At 41.0% G+C, this 21728-nt stretch overlaps 1 protein-coding gene across 2 annotated transcripts in view; it reads left to right on the forward strand.

Moving 5' to 3' along the window:
* LOC124264884 (sodium/myo-inositol cotransporter 2-like) overlaps positions 1–21728 on the forward strand; it is a 54214-nt gene that overhangs the window by 8856 nt on the left and 23630 nt on the right. Inside the window, exons 1-4 of one of the 2 annotated variants that reach the window (XM_046699666.1) lie at positions 6572–6700; positions 8888–8959; positions 10802–10906; positions 11809–11868. In XM_046699666.1, coding sequence (XP_046555622.1) covers positions 6620–6700; positions 8888–8959; positions 10802–10906; positions 11809–11868 — 318 coding nt within the window. In that variant the 5' untranslated portion in view covers positions 6572–6619. Of the gene's footprint in view, positions 1–6571; positions 6701–8887; positions 8960–10801; positions 10907–11808; positions 11869–21728 lie in introns of those variants that run through there. The other variant, XM_046699672.1, reaches the window with a different exon arrangement.

Below are 21728 nucleotides of genomic sequence, written 5' to 3' on the forward strand. Positions count from 1 at the left end.
ATACATATTATGAATAACTATAAAACATTTATTACTTACATTAGCTTTGATCAATTTAATCCATAACCCATTTCTCCAAACATTGTCAAAAGCTTTGCTAAAATCAATGAAGGCGCAGTATAGTTTCTTGTTAAGATTTTTGTATATGTCGATGAGCGATTTAAGTACGTAAACGTGATCTATAGTTGAAAAGGATTTACGGAAGCCTGCATGCGATTTATTTATCAATTCAATGGACTCTGAGTAATTTTGAAGCCTGTCCAAAATAATAGAGGTGAATAGTTTGCCCAAGCAGCTTACAATGGTAATACCCCTGTAGTTATCAGGATTGGATGGGTCCCCCTTGCCTTTGAAAATGGGTGTTATATAACCTGTTACCCAAGCTTCAGGTACTACACCATTGTTTAAAACACAATTAAAAAGATTTACGTATGCAGGCATCATTACACCAAGCGAACATTTTATGTATTCGTTGTAAACACAATCAAGCCCACAAGCCTTGTCGTTTTTAAGGGCTTTCACAGCACACGCAATTTCATTCCCAGTAATAGGTTTATCTAACATTTCACAATCACCAAGCTCGCTCGTGTCAAGAGTTACATCATCAACTACATCCACTTCATTCATGCACTTAAAATGATTGAAAAGTTTATCCAACTCAATATTGTTATTTTTACGTTTTGTTGAGATAGATTTTAGGATACCCCAGAACGACTTGGGGTCTGTTTTTTTGGCCAAACGAAGTTTGTCGGCACACTGCTTTTTGTAAGCCGCGCTAGAGATTTTGAGGGTTTTGTTGTATTTTTTACAAGCCGATATAAAAAGGTCGCGGTTTGCTTTGGAAGGCTGTTTTCCAAATGCCCTTTTACTTTTGTGGTATTGTTTTCTTGCCGATTTACATTTATAATCGAACCATGGCTTTGAATTTTTTGTTTTATAAAAAGTGCGTTTACAACCGAAAGTGGATTTAGCGGCAGATGTTAATTTGTCGCAAATAGAGTTGGTAAATTTATCAATAGATTCTTGTAAATCGTCCTTCGTCACATTGTTGATTTCATCACACAGGCTTTCAACATATGTAGAGTCTATACAATGTATATATTGAGAACTTTTTTCATTGTCCCATTTGTTAACCTTCACTGTGCGGGTGTTCGGTAGATCGCCGCTTGTGGTTGGATTGGTCGTAGTAGGGGTCACATTAAGCGTCAGATTTAGGGCACAGTGTATGTCAGAGAATGTCAACATATTGTTGGTATCTGTTTAATAGTCAGCTTACCTGAGCCCGTGAAACATTGAACGTATTGGTCAATGCACGCTGACAATTTCAAACATGCCAAGAACACCGAGACAATTTATACAATGTTTGTGGGCTTGTGGGAGCAAAATTGGGGTGAAAACGTTTGATAATGGGGCGTGGTCCCGTTCTGTCGTTGTGTATGCTACTATAATTTATACACAAATGATTCATGAAATCAAAAGTATTATAACTGTACGATGAACAGAATCAATACAACTGATGGAAATAATGATCTACAGACACACAGGCGGATCCTTTTGTCCTGCTAATTTATTAAATGACCATTGACACTCTCGCGAAAACGGGTGAAAATGAAGTTTGCACCCGCCTCCCCTTTCTTAAGACTGTGTGCGCACGCGTACACACGCAAGCGCGCGCGCACACCCACTTTCTCAAAACGCTGTATCCGCCCTTGTCTGTCATTAATCGATTATCCTTAAACGTATCGAAATCAAGAATGAGACCAGTGTAACGCCACTGTGTGGCGCACATGCAAACGTTCAGATGTGCTTTGGTCTTCTCGCTTTGTGGTCATCTACGTGCTCACCTAGGGAATTGATATTTATCTCTTTCTGTGTCTCTCTTCCTACCATCTGGCTCATTTTATTTAGACTTTCGTTCACAATTGTCAATACATTTGCATTGGTTGTGTCCAATTTTTTACATTGTAATGCCATTGTGGTGGAGTCTACAAACATCACTGTAATCATTTATCACTGAGTCCTCTATGTTCTCTATATCAGTTACAATGAACGTAACCGATCTTTGTATCACCCTTGGATTGACAGTCCCTGGTATGTCGTGTTTGTGCGGTATGTCCACCACTGCTTGTAAAAAACGGATTACACTTATTCTTCTCCTGTATTGTGGCAAATCGAGAATCTAACCATGGCTTGAGGTAAACACTAAACAGTCCATGAACTAGACTAACAACTAGTCTCCGAAATGAATACAATAAAAAAAATATAAAATATAATTAGCCCTGGGACTTTCCTCGTGAAACTGTGGAAATCTAGACTTGCGGCAATGCCACATAATCTAGACTTGTTCCCGGATATGTTTGTTTCAGGGTCTGTGTGAAAAACTATTCCTGAACATTAAGTACACAATACAAGCACACACACGCACACACACGCACACACACGCACACTCATGCACGTAAATCGTCATAAACCCATACCCACTCACACAATGCGGTTGGTATATGGGATAATACCTCCAATGTGCTCCACTCCGCAGCCAAATAAGGCCATGACCTACTATATACCTTCAATGTATGATTCTCCTCGTGACCCACACATACAGAATGCCTTCATTGTAAACCTCTACACTGCACCAAAACACGGCCACCCACTGCGCTACATTGCGCCACATTACAGATGTTACTGCATGTGCTGCTATGCTACAAGACCCAACCACATGTTATCACACAACAGCAGTACAATGCGTGTGTGCACAGCGACCATCAACATCAACACCAACGGAAACAACATCCGCACCGACAACAAAATCTGAAGCAACAACAAATTAAGCACCAAGACAACAAAGTTTAGTTTTTACAGCAAATTCTGGCAAGCAACAACAAATTAAGCACCAACGAGTCACAACAAGAGTCAAACAAGAAAAACACAAGAATAAACAGCACCAACAACAGCACAGGACAACAGAACCACAGCAGCACCAACAACAGCACCACTAGCAGCACCACTAACAACAGCACCAACATCAGGCACCACTAGCAGCACCAACAACAGCACCACTAGCAGCAACACAACAGCACCAACAGGCTCCACCACTAGCAGCACCAACAACAGCACCACTAGCAGCACCAACAACAGCACCAACAACAGCACCACTAGCAGCACCAACAACAGCACCACTATCAGCACCAACAACAGCACCAACAACAGCACCACTAGCAGCACCAACAACAACACCACTAGCAGCACCAACAACAACATTCATTTCCACTAATCATCCATCACAACATCGATGTTCTCAACGGAATTTTGTATTGACACCGTCAGCAACAGCAACAACACACCAGCATCAGGCTCCACTATCAACACACCAGCATCAGGCTTCACTATCAACACACCAGCATCAGGCTCCACTATCAACACACCAGCATCAGGCTTCACTATCAACACACCAGCATCAGGCTCCACTATCAACACACCAGCATCAGGCTCCACTATCAACACACCAGCATCAGGCTCCACTATCAACACACCAGCATCAGGCTCCACTATCAACACACCAGCATCAGGCTCCACTATCAACACACCAGCATCAGGCTCCACTATCAACACACACACCAGCATCAGGCTCCACTATCAACACACCAGCATCAGGCTCCACTATCATCAACACACCAGCATCAGGCTCCACTATCAACACACCAGCATCAGGCTCCACTATCAACACACCAGCATCAGGCTCCACTATCAACACACCAGCATCAGGCTCCACTATCAACATCAACACAACCAGCATCAGGCTCCACTATCAACACACCAGCATCAGGCTCCACTATCAACACAACAGCATCAGGCTCCACTATCAACACACCATCAGCATCAGCATCAGGCTCCACTATCAACACACCAGCATCAGGCTCCACTATCAACACACCAGCATCAGGCTCCACTATCAACACACACCAGCATCAGGCTCCATCCACTATCAACACACCAGCATCAGGCTCCACTATCAGTAACAACCAGCATCAGGCTCCACTATCAACACACCAGCATCAGGCTCCACTAACAACACACCATCATCAGGCTCCACTACCAACATCAGCATCAGGCTCCACTATCAACACACCAGCATCAGGCTCCACTATCAACACACCAGCATCAGGCTCCACTATCAACACAACAGCATCAGGCTCCACTATCAACACACCCCGCATCAGGCCACCACTATCAACACATCAGCATCAGGCAACACAGCATCAACAACATCAGCATCAATGACACACACTAACAATCACAACCACATCACAACAACAGCACATAAAACAACACAGCACTATCAACATCAGGCTCCACTATCAACACACCAGCATCAGGCTCCACTATCAACACACACAGCATCAGGCACACATCAACACACCAGCATCAGGCTCCACTATCAACACACCAGCATCAGGCTCCACTATCAACAACACACCAGCATCAGGATCCACTATCAACACACCAGCATCAGGCTCCACTATCAACACACAGCATCAGGCTCCACTATCAACACACCAGCATCAGGCTCCACTATCAACACACCAGCATCAGGCTCCACTATCAACACACCAGCATCAGGCTCCACTATCAACACACCAGCATCAGGCTCCACTATCAACACAACCAGCATCAGGCTCCACTATCAACACACCAGCATCAGGCTCCACTATCAACACACACAGCATCAGGCTCCACTATCAACACACCAGCATCAGGCTCCACTATCAACACACCAGCATCAGGCTCCACTATCAACACACCAGCATCAGGCTCCACTATCAACACACCAGCATCAGGCTCCACTATCAACACACCAGCATCAGGCTCCACTATCAACACACCAGCATCAGGCTCCACTATCAACACACCAGCATCAGGCTCCACTATCAACACACCAGCATCAGGCTCCACTATCAACACACCAGCATCAGGCTCCACTATCAACACAACAGCATCAGGCTCCACTATCAACACACCAGCATCAGGCTCCACTATCAACACACCAGCATCAGGCTCCACTATCAACACACCAGCATCAGGCTCCACTATCAACACACAATCAGCATCAGGCTCCACTATCAACACACCAGCATCAGGCTCCACTATCAACACAACCAGCATCAGGCTCCACTATCAACACACAACAGCATCAGGCTCCACTCCACTATCCACTATCACACACCAGCATCAGGCTCCACTATCAACACACAGCATCAGGCTCAGCATCAGGCTCCACTATCAACACACCAGCATCAGGCTCCACTATCAACACACCAGCATCAGGCTCCACTATCAACACACCAGCATCAGGCTCCACTATCAACACACCAGCATCAGGCTCCACTATCAACACACCAGCATCAGGCTCCACTATCAACACAAGCATCAGCACTCAGGCTCCACTATCAACACACCAGCATCAGGCTCCACTATCAACACACCAGCATCAGGCTCCACTATCAACACACATCAGGCTCCACTATCAACACACTCATCACTCCACTATCAACACACCAGCATCAGGCTCCACTATCAACACACCAGCATCAGGCTCCACTATCAACACACAGCATCAGGCTCCACTCAGCATCAGGCTCCACTATCAACACACACAGCATCAGGCTCCACTATCAACACACCAGCATCAGGCTCCACTATCAACACAACAGCATCAGGCTCCACTATCAACACACCAGCATCAGGCTCCACTATCAACACACCAGCATCAGGCTCCACTATCAACACAACAGCATCAGGCTCCACTATCAACACACCAGCATCAGGCTCCACTATCAACACACCAGCATCAGGCTCCACTATCAACACACCAGCATCAGGCTCCACTATCAACACAACAGCATCAGGCTCCACTATCAACACACCAGCATCAGGCTCCACTATCAACACACCAGCATCAGGCTCCACTATCAACACACCAGCACTAATACCAGCATAAGAATATGAACAGAGTCAGTATCAACAGCATCACCAACAACAGCTACACAGTACTAACAACATTACCATCACAGCATCATGTGTGAGGAAAGTCACGAAAACAACTTCTAAAAGTAAATTAGTGATAGAACACCAGTACAAAAGAATATCCAGTCTTGACTATATTCAGAAACAATTCCATGTAGTGTGAAGGAGAAAATGAATGAAAACTGAATATATATAAATGGATTATTGTAAATCAATGAAGACAGCAGGTACTCGCGAAAACTGAAACAATGGCATGCAAAGGTGGACATAGGGACAATATGATAAGAATATGAAACGATTATATACCAAAGATTGATGACATGGGCAATTGTCAATACACAAATGCCATAACCTTACTGATAGAACGAGTTATATATGAACCATCCACCGGCATTGTCGCGTCATCCAGTCTGGCTCAATAAACTCCGTATTCATGTGCGTACACGTGACCCGAGTCTATTTGCATATACGCAGGATGCATAGTCAATGAGCTGTGTTGTGTAAACTGCTTGGACTACTTTATAAGCGACGTCATTCACGTGCACCTAGTCCTACCTGGCACTCAGCCTTGTGCGCAGAGCTGTCGACTGCCGTCAAAATGGTTGTAGCTATTTTCAACTGGGTGGACATTTTAGTCCTAGTTCTATATTTCCTGTTTGTGCTTGCAGTGAGTTTGATGGTAAGTGTGTTTATAATTTATAATTCTCTCTCTCTCTCTCTCTCTCTCTCTCTCTCTCTCTCTCTCTCTCTCTCTCTCTCTCTCCCTGTCACACACACGCAAGCAAACACGCACGCACGCAAGCACACGCGCACACACACGCGCTCTAGCAAGCATACATATAAACACTTACATACACAAGAAAGCACACAGGGAGTCGAAATGTTTTTCATCATGTCTAGAACCTGTCAGTCTATTTTAAATCTGAATGTCAAAGCTGCAAACTTCAAACTTTCGTGGCTGTCACCAAATATAAAATACTGCTTAAGATATACTATGAAAACAGATTTGACCTATTTGTTGCACGTCTCTGGTGTAAGGTGTCTGTGTATGGCCACTGTATATTCGGAGTAAAGGGTCTTTCGATGTCCATTTACTGACGTAGTCCAGTCGATAGAGTGTCAGCCAGGAAAGCGGAAGATCTGTGTTCGATCCCTCGCTGACTCATGCCAAAAATGTTCAAATGTGGTATTTGTCGCTGTCCTGCCTGGTGCTGGGTGGTTCAAGAAGTGGTTATGTGGGGTCAGTACGATGAATCTGGCTGCCATATTGAACTGGTACATGGTGGACTCGGGTCATCATAGCGGCAATAACGAGTCCGCTCTGTACCAACTAGTCCGTCGGTTTATGAACTTAAACAGATAAAATAAACTGGAGAGTTAAATGTGTATACGGCTGCTATCAGAGTAACGGGGTCTAGTTGTTGATGGAGACCACGAACCACAGGGTACGGTCTAGCAACATTCAGGGAATTGTACCCAACCTGTAGATACAGTCTGTCTACAAAATGCCAGACAAACACAAGGTACTGAGGGCAATAGATATAACTAAATTCGGACTGTTCACTGTAAATTGGGCAATTTTACTGGTTGAAATAGTCGATTTCTTTTACTTTCATTCACAGGTGATAGGTCGTGATATAACTGAGATACACTGAGGAACTGGGCAGCATAAGCCCCACTCACTCACTCACTCACCCACTCGCTCGCTCACTGTCGTTCAAAGATTTCCGGGTGCATGCACTGTTATTACACTTGGTGTATATATATCAGGTGTCATTGATAAAGGGTCGAATCTGCTTTCATCTGTGAAGAGCTCACGAGACCACTGACGTTCATTCCAGCGGCCATGACGTCTACTCCAACTCAAACGCGCCTTCCTGTGACGTGGCCTTAGTGGTGGACGAACTGCAGGTCAACTAGAGCGGAGTCCTGCTGCCCTTAAACGTCGACGAACGGTGCTCCTGGATATCCTTACATTGTTAACATTGAAGTGTTCTGCTGCGTTAAGGAATCTGTTACGTAACGCAGTGTTAATCACGTGCCTATCATCTCGGACTGTTATGACTCTGGGGCGACCAGGGTGCCGTTGTACAAAGCGATCTTACTGCTAGATGACCGTAACTCCCAAACCTTAACACAGACTTAAGGTAGTCTTAGTGCTAAGGTTGTCTTTAACAACGGCACCCTGGTCGATGCACATATTCCATGAACCCATTGGCTTGAAATCTCTGATTCACATTAAAGCGGACAGCAACCGGAGTTTACCAGATTCCAAAAGGCCTATGACCTGACCCCTTTAAGCAAGTATCAAAAAATGTCTCATTTTAAGTGGAGATTTCAAACAGGCACCTGAACAATGAACGACAGTGAAAAAGCAGCAATGCATGTGTATTGTCCTCCACTTTCCATGGATAGAGCGACTTACACGTGCAAATCATTGACATTAAGTGGCAGGTGGATTTCCATATTGACAATTTGAATAAAAAATGTGCCATTTGTAACAGAATGTATCGGCCATTAAAGAACGTAATAATGACATTTCAACGGCCTGATGTGTTTTTCCATACTGTTAAGAAAGTTTGTAAAACATTCAGTTGTTTATATTTCAAACAAAAACGAGAATTTTACAACTTTTAAGAAATAGTGTTACGAATAGCTTGACCCTTCATTAATGACGCCGAGCATATAGCATATATCATTATATTTTGTCTATATGGAATGAAACCTGAGGTAAGGTGTTATACTACAAAGGTTCATGAGATCTTCCATCCTTTCAGCAGTTTGAAGAGTGAATAAAGTCATTAATAATGTCAATCCTGGCATTACCTTGCGCTAATTCTTTACAGTCCCTGTATTCCTCTTTCAGTCAATGTGCCGCAAGAACAGAGAGAGCGTGAAGGGATACTTTCTGGCGGGAAGAACTATGGTGTGGTTTCCGGTAAGTAGTATAAACAAGATGACGTTCTACACACGCATGACGTTCTACTCATAAATGATGACGTTTTACCCATATATGATTACGTACTTTGTGTACTTTAAAGACACTGTCAAGTATATGATCACAGGTTATGTATGTTGACATATAAACACACAATATACATGTTTCACTGAAACCATTCATATTGTTTTGCGCGTTTTATGGCATTACCAAAGTTTTTTATAATATACTATTCAAAAGAAGTTAAAGGTTATTTTCATACGCAGATAGTTTCGGGTAAAAAAAGTATACCCCCCGTAAATTCATTTTAGCCAATTATACCCCCCGTAAATTCATTTTAGCCAATTATATGAATGGTGTTCATTGAGTCTTTTTAGCGTTTGATAGGGTAAAAAAAGTTTGGTGCGTGTTGTGTGCGTGTGTACGTGTGCTGCTGGGAATGCTATGATGACATATGTCAAATTTACCAGTCACCCGGAAAGCAGGTTTAACCGTATTAATTAATTTTGACATTCAGATTATCTTCACGAGTAAATGAGCCATAGAAGTGCTATTGATTCTGATTTGCTTATTAAATAAATGTGCATCGTATCCATATTTGACTTAATGCACTTACATATATTCTAAACATGTTAAATTCTAAAACTTCAAACGTGCTAAATTTGTATGCATGTCCAGATTTAAGTGAGTATTTGACATCATCCACTTGACATGGGCTTCACACATTATTACCCCCTTTGGGATTCCAAACATTAACCATGGGCTGTTTGTATTCAAATATGGCGATCACGACTGTGTGTGGTGTATAATTGGACACCGTTCCATATATGAGCATTTGCTGTGAATCATTTTGCGATGTGTTCAATTTATTGCTGCATTTGGTGTGCAAACTACAATCCAATTCGAGTGACTTTTTCATCTATCATCAAAAAAATATATAATTATATCATATCCCATTAGGATACCTGTATCATATCCAATGTCCTATTTATAAACCTCTCAAGTACTGTCAGTCCCCATGGACCCTAGTATGGTGATCTACCATCAGTTGTTGGTGATCTATAGCCCGTTTTTATTTTGTACTGTCTATAGTGATTTAATTTTATGATAGCGTACGAGTTTTAACTTAAGAGCTGCGATATTCTAGTATATTTACTGTCCTTCCATGACAGCTTTTTACGTTCTAAATTTATTGATTTTAATATTTATATCAATGAAATTATTCTCGTCACGCTATGGCTGAAATATTGCCGATGTGACGCTAAATATTAACTCACTTACTCACTCACTATACCTCTAAGGGAGCGGTCAGTAAGAAGACTGGATGAGATGGTTTAACGCCACCATGGACGGCATGCCAGCTGCATCACGTCGTGTCAGGGTGAGGGAAGTCCGAAATGATGCATATCTCACACATTGTGGTGAAACTCACAACTCTATGGTGCTGATAGACATGACAGTATCCTGGGCAGCCGGGGTTCGAGTCCACGATAACAGATTCCTGGCGTACTTTACTGAGGAAGTGTAATGCCAGATATAACATATTTGATCATTTTCAAAATGGCATTGTGTATTCATACGTTACTCATTGCACTGAACGATCCATGCATCAAGTTGCACAGCTGTGTGTATAAGCAATAGTGCACGACATGGCCATGTTCCAGTCTGTTTAGTAGCGGATGCAGTTCTGATACAGTCATGTCCAAAAGCATCACGGAACCTACATACACACGCACATATACACGTTCAAAAGCATAACTGGCATTTCTATAGACATGTATTTTATTATAAATATCAACGTTATATTTTAATTGATTGTTGACCATCAATATTTGGAAACAGATTGGAGCTTCACTGTTTGCGAGCAACATTGGCAGTGAGCACTTCGTGGGCCTGGCAGGAAGCGGAGCGGCCTCTGGCATAGCTGTCGTCGCCTTTGAGTGGGGTGTAAGTATTGCCTAAAGCCAGGATTTATGATTTATTGTGTACAGATGTGAATAATTGTTCTTATTCTAATTCCAACCAGCTAAATCCAAGCTAGGTGGCTGGAGTGAGTGAGTGAGTGACTTTGGTGCAACGCCACTTGGAACAGTATGTCAGTTATGTAACAGCGTGGATGTGGAAGTGAGTGAGTGAGTTTGGTGAAACGCCAATTGAACAGTATTTCAGCTTTACTGCATTGTGTATGTGGGATTGAGTTAGTGAGTTTGGTACAACGCCACTTGGAACAGTATTTCAGTTATATAACAGCGTGGATGTGGAAGTGAGTGAGTGAGTGAGTTTGGTGAAACTCCTCTTGGAACAGTATTTCAGCTGTATAACAGCGTGCAAGCCAGAATGAGGGTCTTCCAAACCATGATCACGTGTGCCTGTCGCCTCTAAGGGGGACAACTCTCCACAGCTACACAGCGCCTTAGATAACTGAGCCACCCGATACATTTATCCTTACACGGTGCACTCTATCTAAACCAAATGGTTAGATACGAATATGAACAATGTTTTGCCGAATGTAATATGCTGCATGTAACATTACTTATAAATCTTCTTTTCTTTGCAATGTATTACATTCACACCAAATAGAATTTGTGTCTGATGATAGTCAAGATTGACGCTTAAAATTTCTACCCTTATTGACTTCTATAAGTTGTTTTTCGTGATGTTCTGTTCCCTGTCATTCATTTGACTGTGTTAAAGTTTCAAAATTGTAATTTCATGTAGTGTGTGTGTCGCTGATTGACATTCTATAAATTATGGATGCGCATTCGTTAAAATATATCCTGACCTTATCCTATATTCCAGCAGCATGTGAAGGTCTCTCCTTGACACGCTGTTTACTGTTGTGATTTCAGGCTGTGTTGCTTCTCCTGCTCCTGGGATGGGTCTTCTTACCGATCTATCTCTCTACCGGGGTAAGCAAATACACTCCCATCAATATTCATGTTCTATGTCATATTTTAGTCTGAAGGTGTTTGTTTATAGCTTGGTGTTTGGCAAGGCAAATTGTTTCTAATGTAAACACGTGGCAAATATCAACAACCCTCAAACCGTCAGCTCCTAGTGGACGTTTAGTTTGGTTGTGTTATATGTTGAGTTATTTACCATTTGCTTCGACACCCGTGAATATCTTCAGCAACCAACGTCTTGTCGGAGAAAGCAACTGTGTCCGGGGATCAAGCTCACGGATCGCATCCCAATTGCGTAGATCGATGGTGATGACGTCAATCACTGGATTGTTTGGTCAAGACTCGGTTATTTACAAACCGCCGGAATAATATGTAGTGCCAGAGAACAAATAATCAAAGAAATGTATGCCAAATAAGTTAAGCAATTGTAATCATGAGGCTATTTACTTCACACTCTGGGAGGAACAAGGGGCGCAATTGTCTGACTTGTTATTGTCTCTCTGTACGTGGCTACATGTGGTGTCTCCAACATTAAGCTGACTTGCCGACATATAACTGAAGCAATGTTGATCATCGGAAACCCAAATTACTCACTCACTTAACACAGCTAAGGGCCGATCATGTCATGTTCGTTGTGGGACATGCATTTTGTGACTGTTTTCTCTTTTCCGAACAATAAATTGTATATCGCTGAGTTCTATAACGATCGGTCAGAAGAACCCAAGTTGCACAACGCGTTGCTATTTTCGTATTGCTCAAATTGCAAAAGGTCACGATGTTCAGTTGTAACATCCCTGGGTACTGGCGCCATGTTGTATCAATGTTCAAATCCAATGACTTCTGTTTGCCAATGACCAATACCAACGATGTTATGACGTCAAGGAAGAAGCATTCGTCTGTTGCTCGGGTCACTGGAGTGAGTGAGTGAGTTTAGTTTTTACGCTGTTTTTAAGCAATATTACAGCAATATCACGCCGGGGGACACCAGAAATGGGTTTCACACATTGTACCCATGTGGTGAATCGAACCCGGGTCTTTGGCGTGACGAGCGAACGCTTTAACCACTAGGCTACCCCACTGCCCCACGGGTCACTGGAAGAAATGTCTACCAGTACTTGTCTTACTTGTAAATTTTGGTAAATATTGTCTTTTACAAACATAAACACGTGTTATATTCTCTAAATATACATATCTGTAAATATTTTGAATTTAGGTCGAAACAACCATGTCAGCTGTTTTAATGTTATGATTCTGCACATATTTTGCGTACGTGTACGAACACCCACCATTCAATAAGCTGAACGTATACACATCATTATTCACGTGAACGCAAACATACAATTCAGCGAGTGAACGAAGACACACCATTTATCAACCGAGGGAAGTTACACCATTCAGAAACTAAACGCAGACACAACATTCATCACGTGACGTAGACACACCGTCCACATCTTAACGTAGAAACACCATTTATAATGCAACGTTGACACACCATTCATTACGTAACGTAGACACGCCAATCATCACCTAACGCAGACGGTTAAGTCCCTATTCGCGTACATCTCAATTCGCCTTCAACCCTTTCGCATACAAAAATAATGTAGGTTGATTGGGATTAGAAAATGCACCCCAAGACTGTTATAATGACTCCTTGACGCTGTGGGCCATCTCCTCAAATTGGGATAGAGACTTGTTTAAAAGACAAAAATTAACATTAAAAGTTAAAATGACCTACTGCTCATATTCATGTCACGACCAGGAAGATATCTGTGTATTATATTATGTAATTAAATCCATAAATTAAAACATTAAATCTTGTGTTCATGTGTTTGGGCTAGTCCATTGTCCAGGTAACAGGTAACAGGAAGGGGATTAGCAGTGCATTGGACCGTGAAATTTGTTGTTATAAGCTGTAGGAGTAATGGGATGTAGGGGTAATGGGAGGATACCAATGACCCTGACTCACTGGTTAGGGCCATACTAATCTTGATCAACTGTTGTTATAAGGATATGTAGTTGAGTAGAGAGGATTAGTGCATCCACTGAAGTTACAACTGGGTCATAATGAAATGAAACGGATTAATGCATAAATTGCTAAATTGTAACTGAAGAAGAGACCAGACTCCTCACTAGACTGTTGTTTGGAGACAAATTTCTGAGAAAGGCAAAGGCAACGCCTTCAAGAACAATCCAGCTTTCTACTCCCATGTGCAACTTGCTGCTTCTCTTCCACTCCTCCCCGTGGATCAGGTCCATGATGTGTGGATGGATACCTTGGCCGCGTCTCCAGATTGCTGCCTTCAACGACTACATAATACAAGACCCAGAACCAATCATCAATGGGGGGCTGTCACAACGGCTTCAAGAAACTCGTCAGAAAACATCACCCGAACATATATGAAGTCGTCATCGCCATTAAGAAATTGGAAACGAACAGGATCTATCGAAACCTGGAGAGTCGCTTGGATAGACTTCGCAGGCAACTAGGTTCTGGAAGATCACCAGTTCAGTTCCTCGACGCGGCTGGCCACCTTATCAAGTTGAAGTGAGAATGGACGTCTCCACAAGTGAACTTTCTCAATACTGATGTGATATAATGTGATGATATGAGGTGATATATGATAAATAGGTTATCATTTCATTGTGATCAGAAATGATATGATTTGATGATATGATGTGATATATGATAAATAGATTATCATTTCATTGTGATCAGAAATGATATGATGTGATGATAAGATGTGATGTATGATAAATAAATTATCATTTCATTGTGATCAGAAAATGACAAGTGACAGAAATAAATAAATTCTTTAAAAAAATTCTTCAACTTCTTCAACTATAAGAGTCAACTGTTAGATCATAGGGCTGACATTAGTTTATCATTAGGTAATGAACAGTCAACAGACCATCAAATATTGTTTTCAGACAGTAGGCGAATTGGGATGTAGGCGAAAAGAGAACACCATTCATCACGTAACGCAGACACACCATTCATCACTAAAGTAGACTCGCCATTCACCACGTAACGTAGATACACCATTCATCACGTAACACAGACACGCCTTTCATCACGTTACGTACCTACACCATTCATCACGTAACGTAGACACACGATTCATCACGTAACGCAGACACACCATTCATCATGTAACGCAGACACACCATTCATCACGTAACGCAGACACACCATTCATCACGTAACGCAGACACACCATTCATAATGTAACGCAGACACACCATTCATCATGTAACGCAGCTACACCATTCATCATGTAACACAGACACACCATTCATCACGTAACGTAGCTACACCATTCTCCAAGTAACGCAGACACACCATTCATCATGTAACGCAGACACACCATTCATCATGTAACGCAGACACACCATTCATCATGTCATGCAGACACGCCTTTCATCATGTAACACAGACACACCATTCATCATGTAACACAGACACACCATTCATCATGTAACGCAGACACACCATTCATCATGTAACGCAGACACACCATTCATCATGTAACGCAGACACACCATTCATCATGTAACGCAGACACACCATTCATCACGTAACGCAGACACGCCTTTCATCACGTTACGTAGATACACCATTCATCACGTAACGTAGACACACGATTCATCACGTAACGCAGACACACCATTCATCATGTCACGCAAACACACCATTCATCACGTAACGCAGACACACCATTCATCATGTAATGCAGACACACCATTCATCACGTAACACAGACACACCATTCATCATGTAACGCAGACACACCATTCATCATGTAACGCAGACACACCATTCATCATCTAATGCAGACACACCATTCATCATGTAACGCAGACACACCATTCATCATGTAACGCAGACACACCATTCATCATTCATCATGTAACGCAGACACACCATTCATCATGTGTAACGCTGACACACCATTCATCATGTAATGCAGACACACCATTCATCATGTAACGCAGACACACCATTCATCATGTAACGCAGACATTCATCATTCATCATTCATAACGCAGACACACCATTCATCATGTAACGCAGACACACCATTCATCATGTAATGCAGACACACCATTCATCAAGTAACACAGACACACCATTCATCATGTAACGCATACACACCATTCATCACGTAAAACAGACACACCATTCATCATGTAACGCAGACACACCATTCTTCAAGTAACGCAGACACACCATTCATCATGTAACGCAGACACACCATTCATCACGTTACGTAGCTACACCATTCATCACGTAACGCAGACACACCATTCACCACGTTATGCAGATACACCATTCATCACGTAAAACACCATTCATCACGTAACGCAGACACACCATTCATCACGTAACGCAGACACACCATTCTTCAAGTAACGCAGACACACCATTCATCACGTAACGCGGACACGCCTTTCATCACGTTACGTAGCTACACCATTCATCACGTAACGTAGACACAACATTCATCACGTAACGCGGACTCGCCATTCATCATGTAATGCAGACACACCATTCATCACGTTACGTAGCTACACCATTCTTCAAGTAACGCAGACACACCATTCATCATGTAATGCAGACACACCATTCATCACGTAAAACAGACACACCATTCATCACGTAACGTAAATACACCATTCATCACGTAACACAGACACGCCTTTCATCACGTTACATAGCTACACCATTCATCACGTAACGCAGACACACCTTTCTTCAAGTTGCGCAGACACACCATTCATCACGTAACACAGACACACCATTCATCACGTAACGCAGACACACACTTCTTCAAGTAACGCAGACACACCATTCATCACGTAACGCAGACACAGCATTCACGTAACGTAGACACGCCATTCATCACGTAACGTAGACACACCATGGACCACGTAACGTAGCACAATAAAAGCGGCGCTAGCCACCCACATACAACTACGCGTGATAAAAATCCACTACACCTCACTGCTATCTGTCAAGAAAATACTCTTTCATATTCCTGCTTCCACACATCGCGCGTGACCTTTAAAGAGCTTGCCCTACATGAAATATCAATGCAAGTATGTCACTAACAGCACGAATGCGTAGACACAACATACTCCGCCGAGGGTGGCCCCTGTCGCCCATCAAGTTTGTCGACATGTATCTTCGTGTTGCAGCACTAAAGACTGGTGTACTATAGCCCGCATTGCGCTGCTACACAGCATTGGTGGACGCCTGTTTCCTTTATGTCGTTCAAACAGAGGACGACAGTAATGACATAAAAACCTACTCAAAAAGCCTTGGAAATGATTTATAATGATATTTACAAACCTAGCAAGCTTGAATGTCAACATATATAATAATGTTACCTTAGTATTTGTCTGTTGTAATATTTTAGATGTTCAAGATTCTATAATGAGGCCACATTTTGATATTTCTGACAAAACTCTTGTCGATAAGTTATATAAATACCAGGTGCATGCAAAATTCCAGTAAGTGCAACATCAAAGGGTTTTCCATGTGTTAAATCCTCGGATGAACCATTTTTATAAATGACAGTAAATCTTCTTTTTAGTAAGTTTATCCTCTAATATTCAAACTGTGCACCAATTTCTATCGTGCCTCTAGCAGTTTTTGTTATCAAACTCCGGTTTAACATTCATACTCGTCATGATAAGTCTGAAGCGGGCACCAGAGGGTTCATTTAAGCGTGTCTGTGTATACAACATACTGCTGCATATTCTAATGTAAACATATGCCAGGATAAACAGTTACTAGAAAAAACAGGAATTGTTAATATTTATTCGATGTTATCAGTATAAATTACTTTCAGTCTTTCCCATCATGAAAATTATGAATAATCTACTCACTCATGCAAAGAATTGTTTTGGCTCTGCATATTTTTAAAATGACAGTGTACCAAAGACAACCTGTTGTTGTCATTAAAAGTAGACTTTAATTAACCGAACGAAAAAGATATCTTTATTATCGTTGAAGAAAATGATTTTTGTCATTTATAATAATATACGTAGTCAGAAGGATTTTTAAAAAGTTGTTTTAATTAGTTATCGTTAGAGCAGCTGCAGTTCTGATATTTGAATTAATAGACATAATATGTAACATGATACTTATATTCAGAGGATGTTAAATGTTAAAAAACATGCAAATATGCCTGTACATGGTGTACAGAAAACGAAAAATACAGCAGCGATCAGTTACAGCCATGTGAATATAATCTTTTCAAACATTGGAATTATTCACGTCCATGTATCAAACATGTGTGACTACAGCATATGTGTGCTGTAATTCAAGCCAGAGTTTCAAAAGCATAGAATACTATATAAAGAGAAGGCTGGCATCAGTTGCAGCATGTACACAAACAGAACATTCAAATGATTTCAGCCTTTAATCTTTGAAAAGTAGTGAATGGATAACCATGAATGGATTTCTAAACGTAGTGATTTTTCAGGGTTCAATAGTATTAACATGGACCTGTAAATCATGCACATTCCCAATCACAGGTAGCGATAATAGCGTGAGGCTCGTTTTGAAAAGATTGTTTGAATAAATACACATTTATATTCAGCTGGATGTACATGTACCGTCCACAGACTCATGTTACCAGTTCTCTGTAGTGAATATGAGTGGTGTGATGTATGAAATGAGTTTTTGTCGGGGATGAAAGGCAATACGAATTTAGGGGCAATAATAGAATGCAACCCATCTAGGAATAGTTAGTTAGTGAGTTAATATTTAACGTCACATCGGCAATATTTCAGCCATATCGTGACGAGAACATTTGATATTGAAATGAAATATATGTATATTATAAAAACCTGCCGACGAAGGACAGTAAAACAACTAGAATATCACAGATATGTATGTAAAACTAGTAATTAAATCTAAAACGTTATAACTATAGGGGACAACAATACAGTTTTAAAAATGGACTATAAATCGCCAATAACTGAAGGTAGATCACCAGACCAGGGACCATGGGGACTTACATTACTTTTGCTACCTGCATGGACCCTAGTTGGATTTACACCATCCCTTCAGCCATTGGCGACAGAAGAGAAATCTAGCCATAAATTAAAAGCACACATATTCTACGATTAAAACCTGGTACACTTAAATTGACTAAATGTTTTGGGACTTACGTACCTTCTCAGGAGGACAATAATTTTGCAATACTTCAACCCCCTTTGAGGGTACAGCCACTAACAATCTCAGTTACTAATTCAAACTACCAATAATAAAATATATATCTATTTACAAATCACTTAACAAATCTAATTCTTTTAAAAAGCAATAATTAAATGAACACTGACATTATTAAAAGATCCTTCATAGTGTTTACTTTGAAATAGATATCCCTTTGTGATGGAATATTCGATGCAGTCAAGCAAGACATGTTTGACTGTGATTCTTTCATCACAAGGGATGCAAAACGGAGGATCTTCGCCTTTTAAGCAAATATTCATGGGTATACCTTGTATGGCCAATGCGACATCGCCGCATAATGACCTCTTCAAATCTGGACTGACAACCCAAGTAAGTGTAACCAATGTAGGGTTTTATTTCATGTAATTTATTGATACCTACTTGGGTGTCCCACTTCTTCTGCATCAGATCACGGATATAGGTTCTAATACAAGCTTTGTAATCAGAGTAAGGAATAAGAAGTGGTGTCACAGATTTGTTGAGTGCTGCCTTGGCAGCAATATCAGCCATTGTGTTCCCAGAAATGCCAACGTGGCTGGGTAACCAACAAAAGACGATGTCGCATTGGCCAGTAGCAAGTTCATTGTACAATTCAATAATTTCTAATAAAAGTGGATGTTTGCAAGAAAGATTTTTAATAGCCTGAAGACACGAAAGAGAATCTGAAAAGATGATATATTGTTTATATTTACGGTGTTTATTAATATATTTAAGAGCTGTTAGTATTGCGTTAGCTTCTGCTGTGAAAATTGAACTGTCATTGGGTAGTCTGAAGATATTGTTTTGGACCCAATGACAGTGGCACAAGCAACCGCGCCACCATCCTTGGATCCATCTGTAAATAAGGATTTATAGGTATTATATTTATTTCTTAATTGACTAAATTCTTGTTTATACTGTAAATCATTAGTTTCTGATTTTTTAAATGTGGTTAATGTTAAGTCAACGTCTGGCCTCACCAATTGCCAAGGAGGAGAAGAAAGAAGACGGAAGGAGCTATATTTTCCAGCTCAATGCCGGCAGCAGAAATGAAAGGCTTAATTCTGTGCCCAAGAGGCGGAACAAGAGAAGGTTTTTGTTGTATAAATCCTCATAGAGGGATTAAAGACACAGTTGAATGCAGGGTTAGAATCGCTAGAATATAGTTTAGTAACGTATTGTAAGGATAATTTTATCCGACGTTGTGTAAGAGAAGGCTCATCTGCTTCAACATAGAGACTATCAATAGGAGAGGTTCTAAAGGACCCAAGACAAAGTCTTAGGCCTTGGTGGTGAACAGAATCAAGAAGTTTTAGGTTAGCTTTTGCAGGCTCCACCATATACGATGGAGCCATAATCAAGTTTCGAGCGAACCAATGATCTATATAGGTGGAGAAGGGTAGCTTGATCCCTCCCCACCTTGAATTAGACACGACTTTCAACAAATCAAGTGCCTTCAGGCATTTAGTTTTAGGATTTAATATGCGGCAAAAGGTTAAATGGGAGTCGAAAATTAGACCCAAGAATTTGGCCTCCTTAACAACTTTGATGGGAGTGCCATTTAAGGATAGTTCAGGATCTTTATGCGGTTTATATTTTCTACAAAAGTGTAGACAATTAGTTTTTGACTTGGAAAATTTAAAGCCGTTTTCAAGACACCATTTATGTATTTTGTTTAAACACAACTGCAATTGCCGTTCAATAGTATGCATATTTTACCACGACAAGAAATATTAAAATCATCCACAAAAAGTGATCCATCAATTGAATCGTTTAAAACCTTGATAAACTGTTTATCTTGATACTAAACAATGTGACAGACAAAATACTGCCTTGAGGGACACCCTGATCCTGATTATAATGGTCAGACAGGGTTGAACCCACTCGGACTTGAAATTGTCTGTTTTTAAAAACTGTGATATAAAGAGAGGCAAACGGCCTCTCAAACCGAAATCATGTAAATCCTTCAAAATGCCATGCTTCCAGGTCGTATCATAAGCTTTCTCAAGATCAAAGAAAATTGATACAGCATGTTGTTTATTAATTATAGCATTCTTGACAAAGGATTCTAAACGTACCAGATGATCAATGGTACTACGATTTTTCCTGAAACCACATTGAATATTTGTTATCAGGTTATTGGTTTCAAGATACCAAGTTAATCTATTATTCACCATACGTTCCATGGTTTTACAGACACAGCTAGTTAGAGATATTGGTCTGTAATTCGACGGATCAGTATGATCCTTGCCAGGTTTTGGTATGGGGACAACAATGGCATTACGCCACGAGGGAGGAAAATTTCCAGACGTCCATATTTTGTCAAATATATCTAAAAGTGTGACCAGACATGATTCAGGTAAGTGTTTCAGTAGCTGATAATGAATATTGTCATCACCCGCTGCAGTGTCATGAGCTTGCTCAAGAGCTGTATATAGCTCATGTAATGAAAATACTTCATTATAGTCTTCACCGTTATTTGATTCAAAATTAAGTTTTTTCTTTTCCTGTTGTTTCTGATATCTCTGAAACTCAGGGACATAATTTGCCGATGAAGAATTTTGGCAAGAGTTTCGCCAATTTTATCTGCAATTTTAGACTTGTCAGTTATTAAATTATCGCCATCTTTAAGATGATGAACAGC

Source organism: Haliotis rubra, unplaced genomic scaffold (assembly GCF_003918875.1).
Source record: "Haliotis rubra isolate DU_JTF1 unplaced genomic scaffold, ASM391887v1 Scf121, whole genome shotgun sequence".
Lineage (NCBI taxonomy): Eukaryota > Metazoa > Mollusca > Gastropoda > Lepetellida > Haliotidae > Haliotis > Haliotis rubra.